Below are 12,170 nucleotides of genomic sequence, written 5' to 3' on the forward strand. Positions count from 1 at the left end.
ACAGTGAAACTTTATTGTTGGTCAACTAAGGTCTCAGTCACCAAGGACCAGATGTTTTTTTTTAACTTTGTCTTGATGCAAAAAAAAATCGATACAATTCGAAGAAAATGTACCTTTTTTCTTGACTGTACTTATATATGTAAGTGCTTCTCACAAGCTCCATTATATGTTTGCAGAGCATATTTAAAGTTTATTCTGCAATCTGCCAAGAGCAGGTCTGAAGCCCAACTGTCTCCTACTCTGAGAAGAAGTCAGAGGATGTTTAGAACCACTTTTGTCTTCTTTTCACAGCTTTCTGAGTGGTCTGAAAAGGTCATTAAGTGAATAAAGGTAGCCAAAACTACCTATTTTTCATCTATGTATGTAGAGGCCAATGAGAATGTTGTGTCTCATTTTAAACAAACAAATGATTAGGAAGAAGGGAATGAATTATGCATTGACCATGTGCATTATTTAAAGTCTGTGGAACTGAGAGGCAAGTACCTGCAAACTTAAAGGGGTTTTCCCATCTTGACCTTTTAGGACATATCCTTAGGAGATATTATAAATAGATGATAAATGTAGACATGCACCTATCTCGAGAACAACCACCTTCTCACAGCTGGGCTGTGCAAACAATCTCCATTTAACTTTACAGGAATGATGATAATAGTGTAGACTATATGCTTGGTGCTTCCATCATCTGTCACAGTATCATCCTGTGGATAAGTTATAAATAACCTAGATGAGAAAACCCTTAACATTAGGAACCTGTGAGCTTCCTTTTTATTTTAAGGAGCTCTAAGTTCATTTTTTAAATCAATGGAGCTTATTGTATTCAGATTTATACAACTAGTAAAGTACTGTGCGAAATAAATATTTTATTTATAGCATAAATGTATGCCTTAAGAAGTATACATTTGGGTTTATTTCACACAAAGACACAGGTTTGCATAGAGGTTTATTGATTTGTGACAATAAAGGACAAAGATCGCATAACACATACAACTTCTGATATGCATGAATAGGAGAATGTCAGCTGGGAAAAAGAAATAGGGCAAAGACAGAACGAAAGGTATCACCGACCACCATGTTGCTGCCTGGAAAAGAATTGTTACAGTTAATACAAGGTATTTTTTGGAAATAAGTGTTCAACATTTTTAGGTAGGTCAAAGCTGAATTGCAAATATATCCAACTAAAAGTCCAAGCTGGTTTTCACTATTGTAATTAATACTATTTTTTAAACTTTTTCAATATAACTTTTAAAAATCTTTTTTCACTTTTGTTTGTTGTTGGGACACCACATTATTTGCAACTTTCATGACTGCTTGACTGGATGGTTTTTGGATTATTTACAGTGGAAATATTATTTTGTTTTTGGCTTTGTTTGGCTGGGACATATATGTATACATATACGTTTGACTAGGAATAAACATACATTTCAACCAAAAACTGTTTTATGCATTCATATTCAATTGGTACATTTTTTAGTTGGTCATACTTGTAATTCACGGTTGTTTGAAGGTCACATAGTGCCTCTCTATAGCCCCTCAATGATTTTTGTGAGTCCTCCAGTAATATCAGCTACGATGGTCTATAAAAGAAAGAAATAAGAAAGTGAAAAAATATATACATATATATATATATATTTATTTGCACTGAAGACATATATTGACTGAATTGGCTGATGCATTCTGGGCCTTTCTCGATGGAACATACATACTTGGGGAATTGTACTGTAAATTTAATAAAGTAAAAAAGTCCTACCAGAATGTTGGCAATCTTTGTAAGGTAATGGTTCTATGTAGATAAAAATAGTATATTAATAGAGATTGACATGCATGCATTTAAAATAATTATTACTGAATATAAAATTATAGTTCAGTGATACCAGATCAACACTAATACATGAATATTCTTACCAACACACTGCAGGCAAGATCTCTGACATCTTGAGTAAGAGGAACATCATTCTAAAATTAAATTAAAAAGACTGAGTCCCCACATCACATTTCATAATTTTTCACTAAACAAATTGACCAAGACTGTTACTTACAATGAGGTCACCGATTAATGGAATGTCTTCCTAGATAATGATAATAAAAATACATTTTATTCCAGTATAATATATTGTTTTAAAACATAGTAATGGAATCAGTTATCACCATTAAATATTTCAGACAATGACTCACAAGCTGTAAAAAGCAAAAATAAACTAATCACATAAAAAAAATTCGATCATTTTCACATGATGATATTTTGGTCAGTTTTTGTGAAATGTTTTTACGCTAAAAACAGAAAATTTACAATATTCACTCTCTATGGCATCCACTTATGTCTTTGCTTACAAATACTGACGGAAATTGTAAACTGAGATACTACCATGTGAGAATGATATAAGGCTTGGTTTGCAGGATATCTAGGAGTTATATTCACAAAATACACTATGGAGATTTTTTTAATTGTAAACAAAGATTATCATTAGTAGATGAGGACATGCTATTTGACCCAGAAAATGTTCTACATTTGCTCTTTTGTGGTAAGTAACATGTTAAAGCAGGGGTTACACTTTGTAAAGTTTGTGAACATTTTTTTGTTGTTGTGTTATATGTATTATACCTGACACACAGGGTAATTCATATAAAAACATGACAGACCTAAAGGTTTTGGCTACCATGACAAGCTGATGGGGATTCCAGCCATTGCTTCTAGATGGCAGATGGGTTAAGTTGACTTAAATTTACCTAATGTATGCATATATTAATGATGTAAATGACAATGCCACATCACTTTTTATGTATTTTATTTGTACTTTGTATTGGAAAAAAAAGTTAATAAAGTATTTATAAAAAAAGATTGTTGTCAAGCTCAAGTTCTTTTGAAAGGAAGATTGGGTGGGCCTGGCAAAAGAGCTTTTGTCAGGCTTTTAGACTGTTGTGATTAAAAGAAATCAGATTTGGAATAATAAATGGCCGTTTATATATATTTTTTTAATTTCTTATGACTAAATCAAAAACTGCACGTATGTTGTTAACATATATAAACACAGATTCTTACCAAAACCTTCATGACTCGTTCAATGATGTCTTGCTGTATTAAAGAAATGAAAATACTGTTATTTATGTGTATTAAAAAATTGAAATAAGAATAAGGAAAATGTCATTATTTTGCATGTGAAATATTTGTGAAAAGAAGCAGTAAAGTTACCACCATGCTGTGTAATTGGAAAATTTGTCAAAAACTTTGACACCTTACAAACATGTACTGTTGTTATAGACTTCATTAACAACTCAAGACTTTCCATAGGTATATTATTTAAAATAATATTTATTTAGAAAAAAGTAAAACCCAGATGTCAGAGAAGAAAAATGTTAAATAATTCTTACCAGAAAGTTGAAAAGGATGAGGGAAACTTCATTAGCCAATTGTGCAGCATCTTGAGTATTGATTGTCTGGAATAGGTTGTGAAAAGTACATCTGTATCAGTTTATTACAGATCACGTAAATACCTGACATATAGTATATAACACACTGGCCCACATTTATAAAAGCCCCTGTACCAGTTTTTTGTCTGACTTTGTACATTTTATCTAACTTGCACATGTATTTCTAAAGTGACAGAACAGTGGCTGAACTATACCCGACACAACACAAAGTTTTGCATTGAACGGGCGTTCCTATGCACGGTTGGACCTTGCTCCACACCACATTTATCACGAAGTGTCCATCAGAATTGTGTCATAAGCTATATGTTAAAGTTGCACCAAAAAAAAGTTGACCGGCGCCAGATTCATGAAGAACATGCGCCACAAATCATGAACCTGGCAAACCCTCCACACCTTACCGGTATACTGTACCCACTGCAGTTTTAACAGTTTTTGCTAACTGTGGGCCAAAATGTATCAAGTGTACAAATTTAATAGTATAGAAGTTCTTAGTGGCTTTTTATATGTATAATATAGACTTCATACAATATAAAGAAGTTTGTAGGTTGAAAAAATGGTGTAGGAGTTCATAGACCAGCTGGCTAATATCAAATATATCCATTACTTCCCTTTTAATGTGTTTTCACGTGATGTTTTACCGTAAACTATTACATCAAATATACAGTCATCTAGTTGTTATTTCTGAACAAACATACATCACTTAGCAAAGGCTTAGTGACATTTTATCTTTATGACAGGACACCAGTTAATGTCTGACAAATACTTCTATCATCAGTTTTTTCCATTTCTACACTTGTATAACATCTTTTATTTACCCTGGTTGTTTGGATTAATGTAATGTAATATGTTGTGAGAAATCAATGACTAAAGCTTTGTATTCAGTAAGCAAATATTAACAACAGATAAAAAACGTTTCACTTACCACTGAAGTGCCCAGAAGGTTGCTCAAAGTGCAGCCAACTTCTTTCTTTAACATGAATTGACAAATGTTAGAATTCTCTTATACATTGCATCTAACTTTGGAGTAAGTTAAATATGTTTATATAGCTTATATATATTTTAAATAAGCTATTAATTATCACTTTGTAGGATATTGAGACCTCCAAATTAGGTATGCAACCATACACAATAATGTTAATTTTCTGTGTTTGATATTGGCGCTTAGCCCATTTACATTAATAGGACTGCACCAGTCTAAAACATTGGCATAAACCTTAAAGGGACTCCACCACCAGTATGAAGGATTGTAAACCAAGAACACTGATATGTGTGTGTGTCCCCTTTGGCAGGATCCACTTTTCTTAAAGCTTTTTATGCCGTTGTTTTTGAGAAAAAAAAAGGCTTTAAAATTATGCAAATTAGCCTAAGGAGATCCAGGCTCCATTAACATCTAGGGAACCCAGAGCCCCTCAGGCTTATTTGCATAATTGTTAAATCCTTAGAGGAGATCTTGCCAAAGGGGGCACACACCAGTATAATAGTGTGATTGGTTTACAATCTTTGATCCTGGTGGTAGATGTCCTTTAAACTTGTATTTGTGATATTGTAGTGACTAGATCAACCCAACTCAGTCAAATTGACAGCGGCTGTCATAGCATGTTTATTTCTATCCAATATACTTATTCTCTAGGAATTTCTATTAACATAATAAAGTGTATGAAACTGTGAGATTTATGAAATAATAGTTGAACACAATAAAAGATCAATGAACAGAATGTGAAAAATTGTGAAATATAGAAATTGTATTTATCGACTAGAAAAATAAAGTTGTGAGGAATGGCTATTTCTATATATTTGTTATCTGTACTCCATACTCATATGGTGGTCAACATATGAGTGTGACCAAACTGAAGTTGAAAGTTTTTCCACAGCAATTACTAGCTATTTGTTGGTTATAAAAGTTAAATTTCTGGGGGCTCCATCACTTAAAAGTCAGAATTTTGTAATATGATACTCAGGAGAAATGGGTTACTTCGGTGCTTCATACTAGTGATGGTGTTGGAGCCAACAGTAATCAAACAAACTGTAGATATTTTGTCCAAAATGCCTATTTAAATGCACTTTTTCAGAAAGAGCTTGAAATAAATGCAAATGAAAGCCTAAAATAATTGTTGTTTGGGAGGATATGTGCACATATAGATTATAACAGTTGTATGAATACATTGCAGCGGGTTTTCATTTGCCTGTATTCCTGCAATGTATAATGGAGGAGCATTTGACCGCCCCCGCCCCCCCCCCCCCCACCGCTCCCTCCATCAAGGTTTGGTACAATTGCTGCCTCTATAGATTTGGAACTGGAAACTATAAACATTTTGTAATGAAGAAATATCTTACCAGAATATTGTCTACTTGTTCCAGGAAGGTAATGAAGTAAGCAACATTTTGCTGTCTCTAAAAAAAAGACATTTCTCTTTAATAAAAACACTAAAAATATGAAAAGAAATAATATAAATGGTGGGGTGGATAGACCATTTATGCAGTTTGGGCCATAGGGTATCACATAGTGTGAGGGGCTATGTTGTAAAAATGAAAAGACCATGGCAAATGTTATTTTGACTTGACTTAGTATACAAATATTTATAAGATATATATCTTTTTATCCTCTGTCACTGCAAATACACATTTTATATTGGTTTGCTCTAAAGTTAGTGAAGTGAGCAGAACAAAGGTAAGTGGGCGAAGTCCTCAGGGAGGACTGTGTTCCACCAATAATATAAAGCACAATCCTGTACTACCATTACTACTTTCTTAATTACTTTTTGACAATATGAATATGGTCCAGAAAGACCAAAATATATTTTATTACCTGTGAGATTGAATATTTACATTATTTCTCCAGTGTAGAATACTGTGATGTTCTTTATTATATATATATATATATATATATATATATATATATATATATATATATATATATATTCATTCTCAAAATCCCTTTAGAAATTAAGTGATATAAAGCATCTATGCCAACTTAATGTCATTATCAGCCTTGATAATTCTTACCTGTGCAACTTTGTAGTTACATAGGAGTGTTCCCAAGTTCTTCAGCAGTGTTGGAGCATCTTTCTGTAAAGTTTTTTTAAAATTTTTACAAAAGATAAGTCAAAAATGAATTCATTATGTAATTCCGCGTACATCATGTTTAAAAATAATATTTAAATCCCTTGATACTTTAAAAAGCCTATATCAATGGATCTCTAAAAACTGTGAGCTAATACAGCAGCCCTGACACTTGGTAAATTTCATAATCTTCAAATTGACTCTGACATTTTTATTAGGGTAACTTTATATATTTCAGCTCTACATCAGCATATGTAATTGACGTGACCTTAAACATACATTTTCCATTACATTTTTATCTCATGGCTGGCAATGGCAGATTCATGTTACTATATGAGGTGCACATGCCAGTGAAATAGAAGGCTTAGGGAAACAATTCAAATCTTTGAGTCTAACACTGTAGACCCAGTGACAGACTATAGAGTATGAAAAACAAATCCAGTAGTTAACATCTGTGCAGTGAATTACTCTCCATTCAACCTACAATGTTAGAAAACAAGCATATGGGGAAATTATAATTGTCGTGCTGTTAAGTTGCACTATAAATTAGCTTTGTTTCTAATCTTTGCAATAAAGCCCCCTAATTAATGTTCTATTTATAGCAATGGTTTATTCATTTGGGGAAGAAACACCTTGTGGGACCCCAAAAACTCCTAAGACAGCATCTTCTGTTCCCCCTCAAGTTATACCCCTGCCCCTTCTCATTTATCCTTGCCATATTTTGAAATATTTTATATATATATATATAAAATTGACCAGACTACGCAGCTTGGTTAAGTGTTAAACTACGGTGTCTAGGGCCCGACGTAAAATTCTTTCACTAGTAGCCTCATATTGGCTACATGCACACATATAGACAAGTGCTGCAAGATAGTTGATGAAGGGGACCTTGGAATTTGCCAAAAGAATGATATTTGTTTCCTTTTCTCTTAACCCAGATGTAATTTTAGTAATACAATGTGCGTATAATACTCCATTTATTATAATGGTGTATAGTCTGGTGAAGATTTTCTATGCTGATTTTCCATATGACCAATTATCAGTCAAGTAGGAGGTCTCCCTGTGACCTAAAGGCCAAACCTGATGGACCAAGCAAGACAATTCACTAGATTTACCAAGTGGGCCAGTCCAACCATGGCTTGTTGCAAATTTTGAGGTGCTTTTTAAAGATTAGTATCAGCTATATTTCCAAAAAATCAATAATATTTAGTGAAGACTTCCTAGGAAGCTCAATTTAGAGCAATTTATGCTATTTATTTTCCTACCTAGTTAAGCTTGAATGATAATGTATAGTATACCTTCAAAAGCTGCACAAGACAGTCGAGTTTTGGGACTGGTTTTGGAGCAGGTTTAGGTTTTTGAGGCACAGGCTGTTGCTTAGGAACGGGTTGTGGTTGTTGAGGAACAGGCTGTTGTTGCTTAGGAACTGACTCTGGTACTTTTGGGACAGGTTTTGGCTCAGATTTTGGAACTTTTGGCTCAGGCTCTACAACAGGTTTTGGCACAGGAGCAGCTGGCGCATCTACAAAAAAGGCATTTCAATAAAATGAAATATAAAGTGAAATATAAAGCATGCAATATTCTATATACTAATCTACAATTATATTACCAACCTTTTTTGTCAACTGGTAAAGTGAAGCAACAGTTTAGAGATAAAAGCAGAAAGGCAATAGCGAACTTCATGGTGGTATTGTACTTGGTAACAAGCCGTGAATAGCAGAACCAAAAACAAGAACTGTGCAACTCAGAATGCCTTGCTTTATACTAGGACAAGGTGAAAGGTATCTTTTGATGGTGCCAAAACCTCAATATCATTTCCTTATCAGTTAAATGTTTCTAGATTTCAAAGTGTGACAATAGTTATGTTGTCTATTATGTTATCTCATTTTCTTTCCATGTAGTGATAAGAAATTAAGTTAGATATTATGCCCTTTCATATCATTGAAAAAATGGATTTATACTATGTTGTGTTAAATATTGAGGGCTACAAGTTGAATAATCTTTAATGGCTCAATGTATTTAACAGGCTAATGGTATTTTTAATTTAGGTAGTTTAGGGTAATATGAAGTAAACAAAATAGAATACAGTAAACAACATTAACTTGTTGTGGGAAAAGAACAGGTAATTACATCGTGATGCGGCAGGGGATGTATGAAAAGGGCTTATGGGCCTAGCCCATTTCATACATACTGGATGTTTGCTGCATAATAAATGCTCACCATCAACTTGGCTTTGTCATGTTCATGGTGTCATCGTGGTGTGGCAATCAGTCGCCTTGAAAGTCGTGAGTTTCTATGAGGCAGACCAATACAGATCAGTTTCATATACTGCAATACAGCCTTACAGTCTGCAAAATAATAGCAATGAAAATGTCAGCTTGTCCTGCAAAAAATGACACCATACAAGCTCAGTACACTGAAGTATGAAACTATTATTGGTGTTCGAACATGCTAAAAGGAAGACATTTAAAACATTTTTAAGACATATAAATGTTAGATATATATGACCTTACTGACCCAAAGAATAAAGGAGAGGTGTCATTTGTAGTGCAGAGTGATAGCCTACAAGAAAAACTGATCCACAAGAAAATGGCGTACATATATTTTTCTGTCAATTTTATCTCATTTGGAATTTTTTCTAGCTTCCCTGTACATAGCATTGGATAATAAATACTGACACTAGTACATACAAATTATTATGCAGAAAACAAGCCCTCATACAGCTTTGTACACAACAAAATTTTGGGGTTTTTGAAAATATGGGGGGGGGGGATGCAAACATAAATGAAAAAAGGACATTGGCGGCAAAGGGTTTAAGTTGGTCAAAAAAGGTGAAGAGGCATTTCATAAACAATTTGAGGGTAAACTGTTTATTTTTTTATTAATTTTGGGCAATATACTAAATATATTTATGATTAATTTAGGTGATACTGTATATATTAAAAATAAATATGGCTGTATTCTATATTATAATTGATTTGAGAGAGAGCTACTTTGGTTATTATTTTCATCCCTTACTTTCCCAGCATGTTTTTAGCCATGTCGCATTCAAAGATAATTTTTCATAAACACGACTATACAAGGGTTTGTTTTTTGCAGGACAAATTCTAGTGTTAAATGGCATCTTATTGTTTGCCTTTTCTGGGGAGGAAATATTTCTTTTTTTTAAATTATTATTATTTTGTGGGAGGGGGGTCATCTTTAGACCTTAAAAACAATAAACTATTACCGCAATACCAAACATAAATCATGATCACATTTTTAAAATTCCTTACAGCATTTAATACATTTGTCAGTTCTAAAGTATCCACTATGCACTTTCTGTTAATGATGTGAGCACACAAAATTGTTTGCCCTTTTAACCTTTTTGTTGCATAGGTGAGGCACCATTTACACAAATTGTGGCCTAATCATGGCCCCCATAGAGGTACAACTGGTCACAGTGTACTGAGCATACTGGAGCACATTTACTAAGGGTCGTGCACCAGTTTTCTGGTGGACTTTGCATATTCTTTTCAGTGCAAACTGCATGCACAGGTATTTAAGAAGTGTCCAAGACACACGGTGTTGCACATGACACATTTGTTTTGCAGCTGCACAATGCTGCACTAAAAATGGGCATTCCTGTGCTTAGTTGGACTGGTAGCCACAAAAAAAAAAGTTGTGCACTCTGTCCGAGCAGTGCAGGGAGCGCCAGTGTAAAAAGCAGCGGGTTGTGAACCCATTGTGCTATCTAACTGGTTTGACTTTGGGCCACACACTAAGGGCATTATCCCTGAACCCTTTTGGTATTCACCTTTTTACCCCTATACAGGAATCCAAACTCCGCTGCTGAGAGATCGCAAGGCCGTGGTGGTTCCAGTATAGATAGCAGCTGGCCCAGTGGGCAGAGAGACACCAGTACGTGGTACCAAGGGGTCAGGCAAGGCGGGTAGTCAGTAACAGTCCGTAGTCAAGGCAGGCAGCGTTCAACTAGAATCCCGGGACAGGCAGAGGGTTATGGCAGACAGCACAAGGTCAAGAACAAGCCGGGGTTGTATACCAGGGAGGGCAGATCAAATCAGAGTCAAGAACAAGCCGGAGGTCAAACACAATACAGCAGGACTAGCAGGCTAGGAACCTTTGCTCAGGCATGTAGAAAAGGGTATGCTGGGCTATATGGCTGGATTTGCATGCTGATAGGCGGGGACAGCCTAGTTGGGAAAAACCCTGCTCCTTTAGGGAGTTAAAGCATGGCCGGACACGGTGGCTGAAGGTAAGCCTGCAAAGGGGAATGCAACCCGTCGCCACCATTACAGCCAGATTTATGAAGAACATGAGACAGAAATTCTGAATCTGGCGCCCTCTGCACACGACACAGGCAGTTTGTACTGTTTTTAGTAAATTTGGGCCACTGTGTCTTACTGCACTGTGAAAAAGCCAGCACATAGTTATGTGTATGGGACCCAAGTCTGATGTTTAGAGATTTAACACACCCATTTCCCATCCACATTTTAAAATTGGACAAAAAGTTGAAACTTTTTTGCACATGCAAGTATAAACATAACAAACTCCCATTTTGGGCCTCTTTGGTGACATAATTGTGGGGTGCAGGGCTTGATTAAGTATCCCCATCACATGTTACTTGTTAATTGTGTCAGTTTACAACTATTGGAAAGCAGTAGGATGCAGACCCTAAGGGACATAGTAGATTTTCAGAATAAGTAAAGAATAGAGATGAGCGAACATACTTGTCCGAGCTTGATGCTCGTTCGAGCATTAGCGTACTCGAAACTGCTCGTTGCTCGGACAAATACTTTGCCCGCTCGAGAAAATGGCATCTCCCGCCGTTTTGCTTTTTGGCGGCCAGAAACAGAGCCAATCACAAGCCAGGAGACTCTGCACTCCACCCAGCATGACGTGGTACCCTTACACATCGATAGCAGTGGTTGGCTGGCCAGATCAGGTGACCCTGGAATAGACTAGCCCCTGCCCGCGCTGCTCGGATCATTCTGTGTCTGGACGCCGCTAGGGAGAGAGCTGCTGCTGGTCAGGGAAAGCGTTAGGCTGTTCTATTAGAATAGTGTTAGGCAGGAGTGATTCTACAAGAACCCAACAGCCCTTCTTAGGGCTACAATAACGTTATACTTTTTTTTTTTTATGTACTTGTGGCTGGGCTTGCTGGCACTAGTAGTGCAGCTAGTACCATATTGTGAGGAATTTGCAGGGGGACTTGTTACCGTTGTGTTTAGCTCTTAGTGACACACATATCCACCTCAAACACCAAAGTGGGACAATTTATTAGGGGTTTGAGTAGAATTAGGCAGAGTCTGCTGATTTTTTTTTTTTTTTACCTTTATTTCATTTTATAGCTCAAACTCATCTTGCAAAGCAGTGTGCTTTCAGTGTAGGCTACAAAATAGCCATAGGAGAACCCCAACGGCTTACTTAGGCCTACAATAGCGTTATATTTTCCTTTTTTTTGTTTGCTTGTGGCTGGGCTTGCTGGCATTAGTAGTGCAGCTAGTACCATATTGTGAGGAATTTGCTGGGAGACCTGCGACCGTTGTGTTTAGCTCTTAGTGACACGCATATCCACCTCAAACACCGAAGTGGGACAATTTATTAGGGGTTTGATTAGAATTAGGCAGAGTCTGCTGATTTACTTATTTTTTTTACCTTTATTTCATTTTATAGCTCAAACT

At 35.7% G+C, this 12,170-nt stretch overlaps 1 protein-coding gene across 1 annotated transcript; it reads right to left on the reverse strand.

Annotated features, from left to right (window-relative positions):
• Nucleotides 1–923: 923 nt before the first annotated feature.
• On the reverse strand, nt 924–8,253 carry LOC140126601 (uncharacterized). The gene is made up of 12 exons (XM_072146229.1): nt 8,100–8,253; nt 7,785–8,008; nt 6,430–6,492; nt 5,761–5,817; nt 4,349–4,393; nt 3,367–3,432; nt 3,038–3,070; nt 2,037–2,066; nt 1,903–1,953; nt 1,748–1,780; nt 1,482–1,574; nt 924–1,079 (listed from the first exon to the last, which is right to left on the reverse strand). The coding sequence occupies exons 1-11, from the start codon at nt 8,167–8,169 to the stop codon at nt 1,521–1,523; spliced, it is 726 nt and encodes a 241-aa protein (XP_072002330.1). The 5' UTR covers nt 8,170–8,253; the 3' UTR covers nt 924–1,079; nt 1,482–1,520.
• Nucleotides 8,254–12,170: the final 3,917 nt, after the last annotated feature.

This window comes from Engystomops pustulosus, chromosome 4 (assembly GCF_040894005.1).
Source record: "Engystomops pustulosus chromosome 4, aEngPut4.maternal, whole genome shotgun sequence".
Taxonomy (NCBI): domain Eukaryota; kingdom Metazoa; phylum Chordata; class Amphibia; order Anura; family Leptodactylidae; genus Engystomops; species Engystomops pustulosus.